The sequence below is a fragment of the Drosophila albomicans genome, chromosome 3 (genome assembly GCF_009650485.2).
Source record: "Drosophila albomicans strain 15112-1751.03 chromosome 3, ASM965048v2, whole genome shotgun sequence".
Classification (NCBI taxonomy): Eukaryota; Metazoa; Arthropoda; class Insecta; order Diptera; family Drosophilidae; genus Drosophila; species Drosophila albomicans.
The window spans coordinates 18,226,825-18,245,865 of record NC_047629.2 but is presented as its reverse complement, the minus strand read 5'-3'; the positions used below and the strand labels follow the sequence as shown (position 1 = coordinate 18,245,865).

The window sequence follows — 19,041 nt, the reverse complement described above, 5'->3', positions numbered from 1 at the left end:
TCATCGATTTGATTATAACAATTAGAACGTGAGCTGGGGGATTTCTTTTTCATTTTGTTGATTTTTAAAAATAATTTTAAAGTCATTTGTGTAACGTATTTATATCGATTATTTATTGCCCAGCGCCTATCGACTTATATTTATCTATCATATCGATATATACTCTTATCGATACCACGTTGCGAATCTATCGACCATCTCTGTAAAATGTCTGCCGCATCCTAAACGTTTTGCAAAAGAACCGGAAAATTGTTAAAAATCAACAAAAAGTGCTTAAAGTTTATAAAATAGGTAAGAATTGAGCTCACATAAACACCCGGAATAACTGAAATATGAAAGCTACACTTTGAAAGTGTTATTAATGCTTAAAAATGCCGAGGTGAAAATTGCAAAACGCGGCGACTGCCGCGATGTCTGTCTCGTGCTTCTTCTTTCTTTTCACCTACGAATTATAAATGTAGTAAAAACGATAAATGAAACATGTGTATTTCATATGAATGTTTATTTCATTTCATGATTAGCGGTTGAGCGATGTCTATACCGCCGTATATGATACCGCCCAATCCCTGGGCGGCCCAACTGATGGCCCAGCAGCAAGCTTATGCCGCAGCACATGCACAGCAGGCCCAACTGCATGCGCAGCAGCAGATGGCCAATCAGATACAGCAAATACCTCCGCCGGGTGCGCCATTGCCGCCACCAGGGCATGCTAATGGAGTCGCAGCACCAGCGGCGGGTGCGCCACAGCCGCAGCTGGGTCAGATACCAACACCCAAGCCGGATATTCTCACCGAGGAAAAGCTGCAGGAGAAAGCGCTCAAGTGGCAGCATTTGCAGTCCAAGCGCTTTGCCGAAAAGCGTAAATTCGGCTTCATCGACACACAAAAGGAGGACATGCCACCGGAGCATATTCGTAAGATTATTCGCGATCATGGTGATATGACCTCGCGTAAGTATCGCCACGATAAGCGCGTCTATCTGGGTGCCCTCAAGTACATGCCACATGCTGTGCTCAAGCTGCTCGAAAACATGCCCATGCCTTGGGAGCAGATTCGTGATGTCCAGGTGTTGTATCACATCACGGGCGCGATTACCTTTGTCAATGAGATTCCCTGGGTTATTGAGCCGGTCTACATTGCTCAGTGGGGGTAAGTTGTCGTCGAACAATGCGTTTCCGACTAAATAACATATCATTTTGTAATATTACAGTACCATGTGGATTATGATGCGTCGTGAGAAACGCGATCGTCGTCACTTTAAGCGTATGCGTTTCCCGCCCTTCGACGACGAAGAACCGCCTCTGGACTATGCCGACAACGTTCTAGATGTTGAGCCCTTGGAGGCCATACAAATTGAACTGGACAACGATGAAGATAATGCCGTTTACAAATGGTTCTACGATCATCGACCTCTAGTTGATACGCAGTAAGTTTTTCACTCTATTTGGTAAATGGGAATATCTTTTAATTGTATACAATACTTTCTTTTTTGCAGATTTGTAAATGGCTCCACTTACCGCAAGTGGAATCTATCATTGCCACAGCTAGCTACACTTTATCGGTTAGCAAATCAATTGCTTACGGACTTAGTTGACAATAACTTCTTTTATCTATTTGATCCCAAGAGTTTCTTTACCGCTAAAGCGCTTAACATGGCCATACCCGGTGGACCAAAGTTTGAGCCGCTTATAAAGGATCATAATGTTGGGTAAGTCCAAAAAACTTTGCTTACATTTAAGATTTTGTTTAATATTTTTTATGTATTTATTTTTCACAGTGATGAGGACTGGAACGAGTTCAATGACATTAATAAAGTTATTATAAGACAACCGATTCGCACAGAATATCGCATTGCGTTCCCGTATCTCTACAACAATATGCCACACTTTGTGCATCTTAGCTGGTGAGTAATACAATATTTTTTAAGTCTTTTATAACATGGCAGTACAGTTGACAGTTGAAGCTATTCGCTGTTAATCCTTCATGCCTTGTTAGAGCAACAAAACGTCCCATTTTACTACTAATTTAGCGATTTTGGGATGTGCAATGAGAATGTTCGTCACGATTGTGCAGCCTAAATCGTGACTGCTGATAGTTGCATACATTATTAAACTGCCAATTGTCGATTTAAAGTTAAAACCAATTTTAGATAAATAAATGTTACAAATTAGATATAATGTTCGTTTTATTTTATTTATAATCTGTCTAATTTACTTACAATTAAAAAATTTCCAAAGTAAAAATCATCTTTATTTCCATTTTTTTTTTTAGGTATCACACACCCAACGTGGTCTACATTAAGACCGAAGATCCTGATTTGCCTGCCTTCTATTTCGATCCGCTTATCAATCCAATTTCGCATCGCAATGTTAATTCGAAAATTCAGGAACCCATACCCGATGATGATGAGGAGTTCACGCTGCCAGATGATGTGCAGCCTTTCCTCCAGGATACGCCGCTGTACACTGATAACACGGCCAATGGCATAGCGCTTTTATGGGCACCACGTCCGTTTAACATGCGCTCGGGTCGCTCGCGTCGTGCCATTGATGTGCCTCTGGTTAAGTGCTGGTACAAGGAGCATTGTCCACCTGGACATCCGGTTAAGGTGCGCGTCAGCTATCAGAAATTGCTCAAATACTATGTGCTCAATGCGCTGAAGCATCGCAAGCCTAAGCCACAAAAAAAGCGGTAGGTTAACTATCATTACATTTAATAATTTAAGCCTTAAAGTAATAATATATTTTTCTTCGCAGCTACTTGTTCCGCTCGTTTAAAGCGACAAAGTTCTTCCAGACTACAACGCTCGATTGGGTTGAGGCTGGTCTGCAAGTGTGTCGTCAAGGTTATAACATGCTCAATTTGCTGATTCATCGTAAGAATCTGAACTATCTGCATTTGGATTACAATTTCAACTTGAAGCCCGTCAAGACGCTGACCACAAAAGAGCGTAAAAAGTCACGTTTCGGCAATGCTTTCCATTTGTGCCGTGAGATACTGCGTTTAACCAAACTGATCATTGATTCACATGTCCAGTATCGCCTAAACAATGTGGACGCCTTCCAGTTGGCTGATGGTCTGCAATATATCTTTGCTCACGTCGGTCAACTAACGGGCATGTATCGCTACAAGTACAAGCTGATGCGACAGATTCGCATGTGCAAGGATTTGAAACATTTGATCTACTATCGCTTCAACACGGGTCCTGTGGGCAAGGGTCCGGGTTGTGGTTTCTGGGCGCCAGGCTGGCGTGTGTGGTTATTCTTTATGCGTGGCATAACACCGCTGCTTGAGCGCTGGCTGGGCAATTTGCTGTCACGTCAATTCGAGGGACGACACTCCAAGGGTGTTGCGAAAACCGTGACAAAGCAGCGTGTGGAATCGCATTTCGATTTGGAATTGCGTGCTTCGGTTATGCACGATATTGTTGACATGATGCCCGAGGGCATTAAGCAAAACAAGGCACGTACCATTCTCCAGCATCTATCGGAGGCGTGGCGCTGCTGGAAGGCCAACATCCCGTGGAAGGTGCCCGGCCTGCCCATTCCCATTGAGAACATGATACTGCGTTATGTCAAGATGAAGGCAGATTGGTGGACAAACACTGCGCATTACAATCGTGAGCGCATCCGTCGAGGCGCCACCGTGGACAAGACTGTGTGCAAAAAGAATTTGGGACGGCTGACGCGTCTCTATTTGAAGGCCGAACAGGAGCGACAGCACAACTACCTCAAGGATGGCCCTTACATATCACCCGAGGAGGCGGTGGCCATCTATACCACAACCGTGCATTGGCTGGAGTCACGTCGCTTTGCCCCAATACCGTTCCCTCCTCTCTCATACAAACACGACACGAAGCTGCTGATTCTGGCGCTGGAGCGTCTTAAGGAGGCGTACAGTGTGAAGTCACGTTTGAATCAAAGCCAGCGCGAGGAGCTGGGTCTCATTGAACAGGCATACGATAATCCCCACGAGGCACTTTCGCGTATCAAGCGTCATCTGTTGACGCAACGAGCTTTCAAAGAGGTCAGTTCCATCTAAATTGCTTTTATTGAATGAGAGTTTTGAATGTGTTTTATTTCTTTTCAGGTGGGCATCGAGTTCATGGACTTGTACAGTCATTTAATACCAGTGTACGAGGTTGAACCGCTGGAGAAGATTACAGACGCCTATTTGGATCAGTATCTGTGGTATGAGGCCGACAAGCGACGTCTGTTTCCGCCATGGATCAAGCCTAGTGACACGGAACCACCGCCGCTGCTTGCCTACAAGTGGTGTCAAGGTAACATTGCAAGCACAATTCCATTCAATATTAAAGTGCAGCGAAGAGCATGTGCATTTTGAGCGTGTGATTTGTGGCAAAGTGATGAGCTTGGATTCCATCCCCTTGTTGCAAACCTCACGCCTAAGGTGTCGCAATTAAGCAACAGTATGAATTTAAATGATATTATTTAGAACTACGATTGTATTCGCAAATTAGTTGATTAAATTGTCTTTCGTCAGGCATTAACAATCTGCAGGATGTCTGGGATGTAGGAGAGGGCGAATGCAATGTGCTGCTTGAATCCCGCTTTGAGAAACTCTACGAGAAGATTGATCTAACGCTGCTCAATCGATTGCTGCGTCTGATTGTCGATCACAACATTGCCGATTACATGACGGCCAAGAACAACGTTGTAATCAACTACAAGGACATGAATCACACGAACAGTTACGGCATCATACGTGGTCTGCAGTTCTCCTCCTTCATCACGCAATACTATGGACTTGTCTTGGATCTGTTGGTGCTTGGCCTGCATCGTTCCAGCGAAATGGCTGGTCCACCGCAGATGCCCAACGATTTCCTCACATTCCAGGACGCCGTCACGGAAACAGCGCATCCCATTCGTCTTTACTGTCGCTACGTGGATCGCATACATTTGTTCTTTAGATTTTCGGCTGAGGAGGCGCGTGATTTAATTCAACGTTATCTTACCGAGCATCCCGATCCCAATAATGAGAACATTGTCGGCTACAACAACAAAAAGTGTTGGCCCCGCGATGCACGTATGCGTCTGATGAAGCACGATGTTAATCTGTAGGTTCTCCACATACACAATTCCTTAAACAAGCTTTATTTATAATTACATTTCTTACAGTGGACGTGCTGTCTTCTGGGACATAAAGAATCGTCTGCCACGTTCGGTTACCACTATTGGCTGGGAAAGCACTTTCGTCTCGGTCTATTCCAAGGACAATCCCAACTTGCTGTTTAACATGAGCGGCTTCGAGTGTCGCATCTTGCCAAAGGTTCCTTTAATTCTTAACTGCAAACTAAGTTCAGTTAATAATTGAATTTTCTATTTTATTCTTACAGTGTCGCACTCAAAATGAGGAGTTTACGCATCGTGATGGCGTTTGGAATTTACAGAACGAAATTACCAAGGAGCGAACAGCGCAATGTTTCTTGCGTGTCGATGACGAATCGCTTGGACGTTTCCACAATCGTGTGCGTCAAATTCTGATGGCATCCGGCTCCACCACATTCACCAAGGTGAGAATAGTTGAAGTTTTCTAACTTTCAACCACTAAATACGTCGTTTATCTATTAAAGATTGTCAACAAATGGAATACAGCGTTGATTGGCCTGATGACCTATTTCCGTGAAGCTGTTGTAAATACACAAGAGCTGTTGGATCTGCTGGTCAAGTGCGAGAATAAGATTCAGACGCGTATCAAGATTGGTCTGAACTCTAAGATGCCTTCGCGTTTCCCGCCCGTTGTGTTCTACACACCGAAAGAGTTGGGCGGTCTGGGCATGTTGAGCATGGGTCATGTGCTCATTCCACAATCAGATCTGCGCTGGTCCAAGCAAACTGATGTGGGCATTACGCATTTCCGATCCGGTAATTTTCATTAACATGTTTAATTATTTGATCCGTATTTATTCATAATTTTCTTTATAGGTATGTCGCACGATGAGGATCAGCTTATTCCCAATTTGTATCGCTACATTCAGCCATGGGAGAGTGAGTTTATTGACTCGCAACGCGTCTGGGCTGAATATGCGCTAAAGCGGCAGGAAGCGAATGCTCAGAATCGTCGTCTTACCTTGGAAGATTTAGAGGATAGCTGGGATCGTGGTATTCCGCGTATCAACACACTCTTCCAAAAGGACAGACACACATTGGCTTATGACAAGGGATGGCGCATTCGCACGGAGTTTAAGCAGTATCAGGTGCTCAAGCAGAATCCCTTCTGGTGGACGCATCAGCGACACGATGGCAAACTCTGGAATCTGAACAATTATCGCACAGATATGATTCAAGCACTGGGAGGTGTCGAAGGCATTCTGGAGCATACACTGTTCAAGGGCACATACTTCCCCACGTGGGAAGGTTTGTTCTGGGAGAAGGCATCTGGCTTTGAGGAGTCCATGAAGTACAAGAAACTGACAAATGCGCAACGATCTGGTCTTAATCAGATTCCCAATCGTCGTTTCACGCTCTGGTGGTCACCGACGATTAATCGTGCCAACGTTTACGTGGGTTTCCAGGTGCAGTTGGATTTGACGGGTATTTTCATGCACGGCAAGATTCCCACACTGAAGATTTCGTTGATTCAAATCTTCCGTGCCCATTTGTGGCAAAAGATACACGAGTCCATTGTGATGGATTTGTGTCAGGTATTCGATCAGGAGTTGGACGCCTTGGAGATTGAAACGGTGCAAAAGGAAACGATTCATCCGCGTAAATCATACAAAATGAACTCTTCCTGTGCGGATATTCTGCTCTTCCCCGCCTACAAATGGAATGTGTCGCGACCATCACTGCTGGCCGACACCAAGGACACCATGGACAATACAACGACACAAAAGTATTGGCTCGACATACAGTTGCGTTGGGGTGATTACGATTCCCATGACGTGGAGCGTTATGCCAGAGCCAAGTTCTTGGATTACACTACGGATAACATGTCCATCTATCCATCGCCTACTGGTGTCCTCATTGCCATCGACTTGGCCTACAATCTGCATTCGGCATATGGAAATTGGTTCCCTGGCTGCAAGACGCTCATTCAGCAGGCCATGGCCAAGATTATGAAAGCCAATCCGGCGTTGTATGTGCTTCGTGAACGCATCCGCAAGGCGTTGCAGCTGTACTCCTCCGAGCCAACGGAGCCATATCTCAGCTCCCAGAACTATGGAGAGTTGTTCTCCAATCAGATCATTTGGTTCGTGGACGACACTAATGTGTATCGTGTAACCATTCACAAGACCTTCGAGGGCAATTTGACAACGAAACCAATTAACGGAGCCATTTTCATCTTTAATCCACGCACTGGACAGTTGTTCCTCAAGATTATTCACACCTCGGTGTGGGCGGGACAGAAGCGTTTGGGTCAACTGGCCAAATGGAAGACCGCTGAAGAAGTTGCTGCGCTTATTCGTTCGCTGCCCGTGGAAGAGCAGCCCAAACAGATTATTGTTACACGTAAGGGCATGTTGGATCCACTCGAGGTGCATTTGCTCGACTTCCCGAACATTGTCATTAAGGGATCAGAGTTGCAGCTTCCCTTCCAGGCTTGTCTCAAAGTGGAGAAGTTTGGTGATTTGATATTGAAGGCCACTGAACCGCAGATGGTGCTCTTCAATCTGTATGACGACTGGCTGAAGACAATATCATCGTACACTGCCTTCAGTCGTCTCATTCTGATATTGCGTGCCCTGCACGTCAACACGGAACGCACCAAGATCATCCTTAAACCGGATAAGACAACCATAACGGAGGCGCATCACATTTGGCCAACGTTGACGGACGAGGAATGGATCAAGGTGGAGGTGCAGCTGAAGGATCTCATTCTCGCCGATTATGGCAAGAAGAACAACGTGAACGTTGCCTCGCTCACACAGTCCGAAATCCGTGACATTATTCTTGGCATGGAGATTAGTGCACCATCGGCGCAACGTCAACAGATTGCCGAGATCGAGAAGCAGACGAAGGAGCAAAATCAATTGACAGCGACCACGACGCGCACAACGAACAAGCATGGTGACGAGATCATCACCTCGACCACATCCAACTATGAAACGCAAACATTCAGCTCGAAGACCGAGTGGCGAGTGCGTGCGATTTCAGCTACCAATTTGCATTTGCGTACGAATCACATCTATGTGAGTTCCGATGACATCAAGGAGACGGGATACACTTACATTTTGCCCAAGAATATACTCAAAAAGTTTGTGACCATCTCCGATTTGCGTGCTCAAATTGCTGGCTATTTGTACGGTGTGAGTCCGCCAGATAATCCGCAGGTGAAAGAGATTCGTTGCATTGTGATGCCACCACAGTGGGGCACACATCAGACGATCAATTTGCCCAATTCCCTGCCCACGCATCAGTACCTCAAGGATATGGAGCCTCTGGGCTGGATACATACACAGCCCAACGAGCTGCCGCAACTATCGCCGCAGGATATCACCACGCATGCAAAGATCATGCAGGAGAACTCGAATTGGGATGGCGAAAAGACAATTGTTATCACATGCTCATTTACACCAGGCTCCTGCTCGTTGACCGCTTACAAATTGACACCGTCGGGCTTCGAATGGGGCTCCAAGAACACGGACAAGGGCAACAATCCCAAAGGATATCTGCCATCACATTACGAGCGCGTTCAAATGCTGTTGTCAAACAAGTTCCTCGGTTTCTTCATGGTGCCGGCGCAGAGCAGTTGGAATTACAATTTCATGGGCGTGCGACACGATCCCAATATGAAGTACGAACTGCAATTGGCGAATCCAAAGGAATTCTATCACGAACTGCATCGCACATCGCATTTCCTGCTCTTCTCGAATCTCGAGGATGGCGGCGATGGAGCCGGTGCCGATCGTGAGGATGTCTATGCCTAATTTTTGTACAATTCAATTTCAAAATACTTATTCTTAGGGCAAAACAATTTCTATAAGCGTGTGAACGTCATCGTCTAGGTACAACAAATGTTTTACAATAAAGCCTTCAATTAATTTTCATAATACCAAGTTGATTTCATTTAGATTTTCTTTCTTTTTTCTTTGCGGTCTAAAGGCCAACAATGTTGTCAGCCAGTTGCCATGGCAAAAATTACAAAGGAACACGAAACGAATTCGTGGCACAACGATTTAATTCCTTACTCACTCACTCACTTCATCAAATGGCGCAACTTAATACATAACATTAACAATATGCCAAGTTAAGTAATACAAAAATTTCGTTTGGTTCCGTTTTGGTTTCTAGGTACATCTGTTGGTTAGTTGGTTGGTTGGTTGGTTGTGTTAGTTGGTTGTTTCGATTCGTTTAACCTGCTTTAGGAGCACTTCCAGAGCACAATAGCCAGATTGCCGCCAAAGAAGAGATACAGGATGTTCTCCGTCTCGTAGGAGACCTCGAAGCCAAAGCCTTCGCCGACAACCACATGCCAATAGATGCCAAACTTTTTGTCCATCGTATCCTTGATCGTTTTCGCCGCCATCTACGAAGGGAGCGAAACGGCGATCAGTTGATCTTTAAAGCGGAACATTGTAGTCTTACCTCATAGTTGGAGGAATATTTCTCACAGACTGCAACGCTTAATTCAATGACTTCGTGACGCATTTCCTCCTTCATATCAGAGTGCTGTTGAGAAAGGAGGGAGGGAGGTAAGGATGAATTTAGGACACGCTTTAAAGGTTAGAGTTGTTAAGCAAACCTTGACTAGCGGATAGACGTGCACGACTTTCTTGTCGGCCTTCTCTCCCTCTCCCTCGTCGGCCATGCTTCGAGCTGAGCTGAGTTGAGCTGAGCCTGGTACTAAGCTGACAAATATCCGTTAAGCGTCAACGGAAGCGCAAAGTTTCTGATTTCCGGAATTGAACAAAACACGGAGCAGCCAAACAAACATGCACACAACACTCACACACACACACACTTATACAAAAACACAACAGACGGAGGGCAAGACGGACGAATGTAATGTAATAAAAATTGAGTTAAATTCTCATTTAGTCGCTAGCATGTGACATACAATTCAAGGCAGTATTATGCACATCGGATTACAATATACTATATATACATATATTGTATCGAGGAATTTTTTGACAGTCATATGAATATGTTGAATGAATTTTGTTGTCACGCTACGAATCACACACACACACACACACACTACGGCTGAGCTGCTATGGCAATGTTGTGTTGCCTTGCCGGGAGCACGATTCACTTGCAACTGACTGACGCCGACTCCATTAACTTTGGGCTACGCTGCGACGTCAGGCAAACCAGCAACCGGCGACCGCAACACACCCCCGGATCCCACTTGCAGAGCGCATTAATCGACTGTAAATTTGTTGTGCTGCGTTTGCGCCATGTCTGGCGAATTTGCCTCATCTGATTTGCCACCCCCCGGAACAATAACAATTGCCCTGTGCGGGGTGCCAGCTAGACAGACGGATATGAGGATGCAAGCGTCTCGTCATCTTGGCGTCCACCCCATGAAAATAATTCGCAACTATCATTCACCATTCACTAAAGATTTGCTTTTCGCCAACATTGCACTGCCAATTGAAAAGCTGTGCGGGAAAAACCCCAAGCAAACCAACCCCAAAAGACCCTTGAAGACATTTATCATTTCAGCCGGCTGTTAGGATTTATATTGTGTGTGCCAAGGCAATTGATTCTCTGACAAACAAATAGATAAACACATTTTATTCATCCCAGTTTTCGATCTCACGCTCCGTCTCGGAAAGTGGTCCATCTGTAGTGCACTCTGTGTATATATGGTTATCTTCCTCCTCTTCAATGTCCTCTTCGATAATTACGTTTCCCTGCTCCACTTTCTGTTTATGCTGTTCCAACAGTTGCTCCACTATTTCCTTTGAAGCGCCAATGTTATTTAAACGTTTTACCAACTCATCGATAGCTATCTTATAAGCACACTTATCACAATCGTAATTATCTTCATCCAGTGTGCAACGATGTAGTTCATATTGAATCTCTGCCCATATCTTATCCTCTGGCGTGCGTGTATCGACATAGTAAGGAAAGTCCACTGTGTGTAATGTTTCATATGGCGTTTCACAAGTAGCTACTGGCTCCAAGTTCAATGGTTCAACTAAGGGCATGTCCAACAGATCCTTGCGAGCAAAGAGTGCTATTTGTGAAACGAAACCAACTGATTTATATTCCTCGGGTGGTTGACCGACTCCCAAGAGAGCAAAATCATAATTTGGATATTTTTCCGTTATGCTTAGGCACCAGGATTTGAACTCTTCGCGTGTCCATTCAAATTTGTGATCGTGATGGCGAAATCCATTGGGCATCAGCGGATTAAAGCGTGTGAATATCACATTAAAGTCGGAATTTGGTGTGCTAAATAGAGCCATTTTTGGCTGTATAAAGCCAAAAATATTGTTGGGTATTTTATTCAGTACATCGTCATAGACGTGCTCAATACTGCAATAAGTACATTTGATTAGCCTTTATCAAGATTTAACAATTTATACTCACAGTTCTAATGCAATTACTGCGTCTGTATTTTTCAATATTTCCGTCGAATCTGCCACGCTGCCGTGCAGCACTTCGATATGTAATGGGCAGGTGCGTTGCTTTAAGAAGTCTGATACAAAAGGATTTGTGCGACACATATGAGTCTTTAGCAATTCTTTATCAATATCAACCTGAAAAGAATATTTGCAAATTTGAATGAAAATTTAAATTTAACTGTCAGTTTATTTTTAAACCGTTTTACAACACGAATTCACAAACTAATTGTCTGGCAACGCCGTGTAACATGTGAAACGAAACAAAATGGCGAAACAAATCGGAACGAAACATTGGCTTGTCACTTTGGAATGCGTGTGTGTATGTGCGCGTGTGAGTGAGGGTTCCGAGCACGGGCACGGAGAATATGTAATTTGTTGTGAAAATCAATTGAGTGCCTAAATAATTAATTTCAATTGCAAAAAATAATGCAAATGTTCATTTCATCTGCACACATGTGAAAGTGTAAGCATCCTCCACCGCCCGTTGGCTGGCGAGCATAGTGAAAATTTTTCGTTGCACTCGCGTAGAGAAAAAGACAACGTGAAAACAAGAAGAAGAAAACTTGTAATACGTGAAAGAAATACATACTGAAAAGTGGCAAACGCAAAGCGCAAACTAAACGAAATAACCCAACAAATGCGTTATGAGAATGTGTAAGACAATTTAGTCGAGTGCATGATGAAATTAAGAAATTATATTAAGCAGCTGTGACCTGCGCCGGCAGCGCAGCTAAATCAATATTCTTCTACACAGCAAGCCACTGCCTTCCTTCCCTCTCCACTAGTCCATCCGTCTGTCTGGTGAGACATGGTTTGTTTCTAGTGTGTTTCAATAGCAGGCTCTGATTATAAAATGTGCATGAATCTCTTATAGTATATATAATTTTTAGTATATTTAGTAGTAGTGATTAATTGTAGATAATTATGGTGGACTTATTAAAATTATTTGTTTTGTTGTGTGTGCATAATTGTGAATCAACACCAATGCAATCGCTGTTTGTGTGCGTGTGCATGTATATATGTGTGTGACCCGTGCCCATATTTTGCCATTCCGTTGTGCCGACAGTGTTTCTTTCCCATTGTGTCGGTGGCCCAACACAAAAATTCAAAACAATAGAGCGTGAAACGCGTATTAGTGGTGACAAAATAAAACCAAAAAAAAACACAGATAAAAAAATATTTATGCATAATTAATCAGTAGAAAATACAATAGCATTTGTTGGATTTTTTTTTGCGAGCAGTATGAACAAATAACTGAAAATAACCCTAGTATCATCTGAGCTATTATTCATCATCTTCTTCTTGTTCTTGCCACAGTCACAGCACGACGAATGTCAACAGTAAAGCAAGCGTGGTAAACACAAAGCGGAATACACACAAAAACAAAACATATTTCAAATTCAAACGTTCCTTTGCGCAGCACTGCGTTTAACTTACATGCTTGAGACTGACAACTAACAAAATAAACAACTACTACTTGAAAGTCGGAAGTTTGGAAATTGGAATATAAGGCGACTTCGCCTATTAAAAATGGGCAAACGCATCGTCTCAGAACGCCAGCAAACGACGGACACCCAAAACACACAGTCAGATCGCAGTGCACGAAAACGAAAGCGCTCAGCTGTTAAAGCCTCCCGGGCGGAGAAATGCCAGCGCCTCAGCGCCAGCTCCATTGAAAACAGCTGCGAGTGGCATGAGAACGATGACGAAGACTCATCCTCGTCAGGTTCTGCCACTGAACCGTTACTGCAGACACCACAACCTGCTGCTGGACGTGGTCAGCAGTGTGCCGCAGTCAATTCACGTGCATCGCTTCTCTCGTTAGCCACATTCGCGAGCGGCGGTCACAGCGATCATAACAATTCCAATGCAACCGATTCACCGCGTCCGGTTTACACACTCCGACCCTCGGTGGTCAATGGCACCATATTGAGGGATGTGCTCTCCAAGGCCTGGCGACTAGGTCGACCAATAGGTGAGAATTTGAGTTGATAAATGTAAGAATTAATATCGAAACAAACTGTCTAATTTAGGCAAGGGCAACTTTGGTGAAATCTTTCTCGCATCAGACGATACGGTTTGTCCCGTTTCGTCGGAGAGCGCCAAATATGTGGTCAAAATTGAACCACACTCCAATGGACCGCTATTCGTGGAGATACATTGCCTTATCAACACTAATCAAACACCACGTAAGTATTACAAAACTATTTCAATATGAATCTCAAACTTAAGCCACACCTCTCTTTTATATAGAAACAGCAACTGGCAGCGAGATTAATAAGCTGGAGGCGGCCTTGCCATCGAGGATTGCAAATGGTCCACCCTCGGGAATTCCGAGTTACATAGCGTCGGGCACACATTACTTTGGCGACGGGCGTTATCGGTTTCTGGTCTTGCCGCGCTACGATCGCGATCTGCATTCGTTGGTGAAGAATACGCGAGTGGCGCAAAAGTCATTGCTGGTGCTGGCTGTGCATATACTCAATGTGCTGGAGCATCTGCACGACAAGGGATATTGTCACAATGACATCAAGGCACAGAATCTGATGATATCCAAGTGCAAGTACCTCAAGCGACAACCTGTGCAACCGGGTGCCAGCAACAAAGGCTTTGACGAGCACTACGAGGAGAAGCAACAGACAACAGATAGTGGCAACAGCTCGGAACAGGAGACCAATGATGATGACTACTACGTTAAGAATGACAAATTCCCAATGAAGCGGCTTGCGGTAATCAAAGCGGATAACTATGCAGAGGATGAGGACGAGGACTTTGATGATGGCGCCACCACGAATAGCAACAACAGCAACAGCAATAGCAACAGCATGGACATGTACCACACACCAGTGAACAACAACAAGAATAAGCGAGGTGTGCGTACAAATGCCGTCGAATTTAGCGGCTCGAATCCGATGCGATCTTGCCGACGCAACGATAGTCGCAACTCCAGCTCTATGTACGAGGAGATGGTTAAATCGCACTATTTGCGACCCTCGAAGCGAGTCAGTTACTCCGAGTTCTTCAACGAGGATGGTTACCCCTTGAAAACCGAAACTCAATCGCCTGGAAGCTCCGACAATGAATGGGATGTGACGCCATATTCGCGACGTTTGGGCAGTTCAAATGCCAGTGCCACGGCGTTGAAGCGTAGCGCTCGCTCCACTGCTTGCAACACAAAGAGTACGCGTTCCTCGCGCCGCCAGTTGGAGAAGCAGCAACAGCAGCAGCTGAAGAGCGAATTAAACGATGCGTCTGCTGCTCGCAATGCTGCCGCACGAAGTAAACGACCGTCGGTGCAGTATCAGCTAATGCCAGTGGTAGAGGAGCATATATTCCTGATTGATTTCGGTCTGGCGTCCAAGTATCAGGATCGTGGCGTGCATCGTCCGTTTATCATGGATCAGCGTCGCGCCCACGATGGCACATTGGAGTTTACGTCGCGTGATGCACATTTGGGCGCGCATTCGCGTCGCAGTGATTTGGAATGCTTGGGCTACAATTTGCTGTACTGGTCAGAGGGTTATCTGCCGTGGAAGGATGTGGCGCAACAACAGCAGCAGGAGAAGGTGCATCGCGCCAAGGAGCTGTTCATGACGGACGTGTGCGAAATGCTGCGACAGTTTTATGGCAAACAGGTTCCTAAATACTTGGGTGAATTCCTGCAGCAGATCGGTAGTCTGGGATATCAAGAGCGTCCGAATTATGAGCGCTATCGCAACATCTTTAAGCGCGAATATCGACGCCTGGGCTACGATTGCAGCGAGATGCGTTTGAGCAGCGATGAGATTCATCGCACGCGGGTATCTGTCAAGGATGAGGTGGATGGCAATGCCAAGTGCGACATATTTGAGTTGAACACTAAAGTTACCAACAATGTGATGCGCAGTTCGACATTCAGCACCCCATTCCAGGAGCACTCGCTAACGAATCGTGTATCGCCCAAGAATCTGCGCTCCAAGTCTGAGGCTAAGAATGCCAAGAAGAAGAAGTTCTCGTGGGCAGAGGTGCTATCCCAAGATCCTGATCAAATAGCACGCGAGCGTGCCGTCAAAGAGTTTGAGCGTGAAGAGGTCATTTGCCCGCTGCAATCGCGTCTGCCAAGGAGATACGAAGGCAAGCCAACCTATGCGATAATCGCCGTCGAGCAATGCAGACGCGACAAGGGTCTGGCGGTGCAGGAGCATAACAACGAAGAGCAGGTGTCGGAGCAACAGGACAAGAAACACAGTAGAACAGCACAGACGGAAGCAACTAACAATGAGGAGGATGAGGACGACGACGAAGATGAGGATGATGATGATGGGGACGAGGATGAGGACAACGATGACGATGTAGAGGACGAAGAGGAGGCAGCAGCAAGTGAAGATGAAGAGGTAAGTGAAATATATATACATTTCTGTTAGTTCACTCTATATATCGCTTTTAATGTTCTGCAGATGGAGCAGGGTGAAGCAAGCGAAGCGACAGAATTGCTTCCGAACAGAGGCCGAGGACGCAGGTCTAAGAAAAGCAACACAAATCAAGCACAGCAACAGGTGCAGCAGCAGCAACAACAGCCGTTGACCAAAAGCAAGAGTTCGCGCATTCGAACACTTCCCAGCAAATTGAGGAATGGCAATGGACACAGCAGCCAAAGTCAGAGTCACAGCATAACCCCGCTAACAGCTGTGGGGAGCAACAAACGTGGCTGTGCCACTCGAAAGGAGAATGCAACACTGGCATCTGCCACCGGTGAAGTGGAGCATAATAAATTGAAATCCAGTCGGGCAGCGGTTGAAGTGGATCATCATCCCAAACAGCGGCGACCGCGTCGTTGTCTATATAAGACTGAAGCACAGATGCGTGGCGAACAGCAGTTGGATGTGGAGAACAATTCCAACTATGCCGCTAGCAACATGCAACATGTGAATGTGTATAGTGGGTGGCAATATGACGATGAGAACAGCTACGGCAAGGGGCGTAATGTCAACTCGTCCAGGCATTGTCGCAAGTGATAGATAGTTATATATCATAACCATACAACAAACAAAAACATAGCTACAAACAACCATATAGAATTGCGATGTGGATCAACAAAATTGATCAAAATTGAGGCGCGTAGTGAAGATGCAACGCAGCATTTTGAATAGTGGCAGCAAACCACAAAAACATATTAAACAAAGCAAAAAACAATGGAAATTATTATTATTGAGCTGCGTTTGCAAGTAAAGTATTTTTTAGAGATAAATACAACTTAAGTGAGAATAGAATATACATATATATAGCTATGATCAAAAAAGGCAGGCATGTTGTCACCTGGTTATGCCTCCAAAAGAAAACCACAACAGTTTGTAATTTCTGTTTTCTTTTTTAATGCTATGAGTTAACGTTATTAAGCAGTTTTATTTTTTATTACTCTTATCAAGTTCTGAAGCTATATCATTAGTAAGCTACAAATTGTTACAACTAGTTGAGAGAAATCATGAGATGAAGTGGGGTTGGTTATATATTGGCCTTGATAGCAAATGATCGTTTGATTACTTATCTTTATAATTTTACAATTTGCTCCTAAGTTACTTTTTCATTAAGTTGCATCCCTATTGATTAAACTACATAAAAGTAATCCTCTCAAAAAACAAAAACAAAAAAATCAAGTATTTAATATAACTAGATGAAGGTTATTATTACATAAATATTAATGATATAAATATAATTATCTAAGATAGGCTATAAACTGCGGATATAAATAAAATACATAGAAACTACTATATGTCTTTAATCAATGTTTTTTTTTGTGTTTTTGGAATTTACTTGAATTTCAAATTACCTGCAGAATCTGCTCGATGGTCTCGATGCGTCGAATTAATGGGAAAAGTCGCATCTCTGCGCAACTAAAAAGAATGTTATTACTAATCTAATAAAACAGCTAATTAGAATGAAATAGGTGCGTACCCGAATTCTGTAACCTTTTTTATTTCACCAGTCCAACGTGAGTCTTCAAGTATTTGAATCGCTGCACAATATCGTTGCTCGTAAACAGGTGGATCAAATGTGATGCCGGTGTCTGTCATTTTTGTGTGGGTTTTAAAGCCGCCACAGGGGAACGTGTAGTTAAACATTTTTTGTATTATTATTTTGGGAATGCACACAGATTGTTTATATTTTTTGCAGTTCCAGTGCGACCGCGTTCACGTTCTTTGAAAACTTCTAATTTACGTCAGGCAACAAAAAACTTAACGTAGAAATAAAACTGCGCAATGCAGAACGTAGTTCCACGTAACGTAAGGGCTTTAAAGTTACGTTGCGCATTTTGCAGTCTCTCTTGCGTTATCGCAGTAATTCGATAAGACGATAAACAGGTGATATCGCGCGCAGCTTTTAAAATGCATAACTTGATACAAAAATGTTAAACAAATTGTATGGGAAGTGTTATTTTACAGAAAATGTAAGTATAGGTAAGCAAGGTAAGAACTATGATAAACTACCCACAGATATAACAATACCGAGTTTAGGTTTCTAAATTTTTAATTTTTCGAAAGCCAAAATCATTTGTAATTTAATTTAGTTCACAAAAAGGCAAACATTCCAATTCTGATATATAGAAAAGTAATTGATGTTGTTTAAAAGCAGATAAATAAAAATTTGTTCAAATTATCGCGTCTTTTCAACATGTTTTCTAGTGTAACCAGGTAACAGGATATTTGTATTTTGGTATATCTCTCTTAACGGTCACACCTCGACGCAGGTGTAAAGCAAAACGGGTTTTCAAAAAATAAATGTTTGCAAGAAACATTCTCTACCTTTTAACAGTTTCTGCTCGTTTATAAATGGTAAAAGTAATAATAAGCAACTTTAGTAATTGCATCACATTTTTTGGTTTGCTTTGTGTAATGATTTTTTTTTTTTAGTTTTCAAATTATTGACAAAAACTGCCGCTAACTAAATTTAGATACTAAAAAATGGCCGTTAGACGCAAACAGCTGAGTGGGCGTTAAGCTAAGTTTGGGTGTATTAAAACTTTGACTTAAAAAGGTTAAATGCGCAGTGTTGTGCATAAAATCCATGTTTTCTTTTTTGGCCACTTTTAATGCCCTCCGGGCTGAGTGCGCCCACAGAAGACGAAGAAGAAGAAGAAGAAGAAGAAGAAGAAGAAGAAGAAGAAGAAGAAGAGGAGGCTAACAAGTAGCCGCAGCTGGCGAAGCATGACCAAAAGGGTCTGCCGCTACTTGCTGTCGCCCAGAGAAAAGCAAAGCCTAAATATTGTTTGACCCTCATTACGTTTGATATTTTCTTTACACATTTAAGGAGCGAGCAAAGTTAGGTTTTTAACTTTGTTGCGTCTCTTACACGAAAACTCATTTGCCTTGTACAAGCAAGAAAGCAGACGACAAGCAAGGAATGAATGAAGTAAAAGCAAACATTTAAGCGGCCTGTGGCCAATGCCAACAAAAACAAAATACAAAGAAATAAAAATAATAAAAACGAGGGAGGCCGAAAAAGCGAAAGCAGTTTGTAAAAAGATTCGCT

General features: G+C 43.7%; 4 protein-coding genes and 1 non-coding gene across 6 annotated transcripts; 3 read left to right on the top strand and 2 right to left on the bottom strand.

The window, feature by feature from the left end:
* Nucleotides 1-186: 186 nt before the first annotated feature.
* Nucleotides 187-9,012, top strand: LOC117571157 (pre-mRNA-processing-splicing factor 8). Its single transcript, XM_034253165.2, has 13 exons — nt 187-291; nt 522-1,148; nt 1,210-1,425; nt 1,495-1,707; nt 1,777-1,902; nt 2,271-2,690; nt 2,756-4,025; nt 4,089-4,281; nt 4,503-5,076; nt 5,138-5,288; nt 5,356-5,532; nt 5,593-5,884; nt 5,945-9,012. The coding sequence occupies exons 2-13, from the start codon at nt 532-534 to the stop codon at nt 8,887-8,889; spliced, it is 7,194 nt and encodes a 2,397-aa protein (XP_034109056.2). The 5' UTR covers nt 187-291; nt 522-531; the 3' UTR covers nt 8,890-9,012.
* On the top strand, nt 1,933-2,106 carry LOC117572843 (small Cajal body-specific RNA PsiU2-55). Its single transcript, XR_004572579.1, has one exon. It is a non-coding gene; the product is annotated as a small Cajal body-specific RNA PsiU2-55 (non-coding RNA).
* A 110-nt stretch (nt 9,013-9,122) lies between the features above and the next one.
* On the bottom strand, nt 9,123-9,999 carry LOC117571161 (dynein axonemal light chain 4). Its single transcript, XM_034253171.2, has 3 exons — nt 9,705-9,999; nt 9,548-9,631; nt 9,123-9,488 (listed from the first exon to the last, which is right to left on the bottom strand). The coding sequence occupies exons 1-3, from the start codon at nt 9,768-9,770 to the stop codon at nt 9,324-9,326; spliced, it is 315 nt and encodes a 104-aa protein (XP_034109062.1). The 5' UTR covers nt 9,771-9,999; the 3' UTR covers nt 9,123-9,323.
* Nucleotides 10,000-10,115: 116 nt separating this feature from the next.
* Nucleotides 10,116-17,749, bottom strand: LOC117571160 (small RNA 2'-O-methyltransferase). Its single transcript, XM_034253170.2, has 4 exons — nt 17,467-17,749; nt 17,342-17,405; nt 11,501-11,670; nt 10,116-11,446 (listed from the first exon to the last, which is right to left on the bottom strand). Exons 1-4 carry the CDS (start codon nt 17,631-17,633, stop codon nt 10,699-10,701), a joined length of 1,149 nt encoding a protein of 382 aa, XP_034109061.1. The 5' UTR covers nt 17,634-17,749; the 3' UTR covers nt 10,116-10,698.
* Nucleotides 11,836-17,266, top strand: LOC117571158 (uncharacterized). 2 transcript variants are annotated; one of them, XM_034253166.2, is made up of 5 exons: nt 11,836-11,998; nt 12,853-13,510; nt 13,569-13,724; nt 13,789-15,908; nt 15,972-17,266. In XM_034253166.2, the coding sequence occupies exons 2-5, from the start codon at nt 13,066-13,068 to the stop codon at nt 16,527-16,529; spliced, it is 3,279 nt and encodes a 1,092-aa protein (XP_034109057.1). In that variant the 5' UTR covers nt 11,836-11,998; nt 12,853-13,065; the 3' UTR covers nt 16,530-17,266. The 2 variants fall into 2 exon arrangements, with proteins under 2 accessions (XP_034109057.1, XP_034109058.1); XM_034253167.2 differs by lacking the exon at nt 11,836-11,998 and adding an exon at nt 12,042-12,189.
* Nucleotides 17,750-19,041: the final 1,292 nt, after the last annotated feature.

Coding starts and splice junctions, on each gene's coding strand:
- LOC117571160 (XM_034253170.2), bottom strand. CDS start 17,633: ATGTTTAACTACACGTTCCCCTGTGGCGGCTTTAAAACCCACACAAAA. Junction 17,406..17,466: donor AAAAAGGTTACAGAATTCGG/GTACGCACCTAT, acceptor CATTCTTTTTAG/TTGCGCAGAGATGCGACTTT. Junction 11,447..11,500: donor GCAGTAATTGCATTAGAACT/GTGAGTATAAAT, acceptor TACTTATTGCAG/TATTGAGCACGTCTATGACG.
- LOC117571161 (XM_034253171.2), bottom strand. CDS start 9,770: ATGGCCGACGAGGGAGAGGGAGAGAAGGCCGACAAGAAAGTCGTGCAC. Junction 9,632..9,704: donor ACGTCTATCCGCTAGTCAAG/GTTTGCTTAACA, acceptor CTTTCTCAACAG/CACTCTGATATGAAGGAGGA. Junction 9,489..9,547: donor AATATTCCTCCAACTATGAG/GTAAGACTACAA, acceptor CTCCCTTCGTAG/ATGGCGGCGAAAACGATCAA.
- LOC117571158 (XM_034253166.2), top strand. CDS start 13,066: ATGGGCAAACGCATCGTCTCAGAACGCCAGCAAACGACGGACACCCAA. Junction 13,725..13,788: donor CAACACTAATCAAACACCAC/GTAAGTATTACA, acceptor TCTTTTATATAG/AAACAGCAACTGGCAGCGAG. Junction 15,909..15,971: donor CAGCAAGTGAAGATGAAGAG/GTAAGTGAAATA, acceptor AATGTTCTGCAG/ATGGAGCAGGGTGAAGCAAG.
- LOC117571157 (XM_034253165.2), top strand. CDS start 532: ATGTCTATACCGCCGTATATGATACCGCCCAATCCCTGGGCGGCCCAA. Junction 2,691..2,755: donor CCTAAGCCACAAAAAAAGCG/GTAGGTTAACTA, acceptor TTTTCTTCGCAG/CTACTTGTTCCGCTCGTTTA. Junction 5,885..5,944: donor CATTACGCATTTCCGATCCG/GTAATTTTCATT, acceptor TTTTCTTTATAG/GTATGTCGCACGATGAGGAT.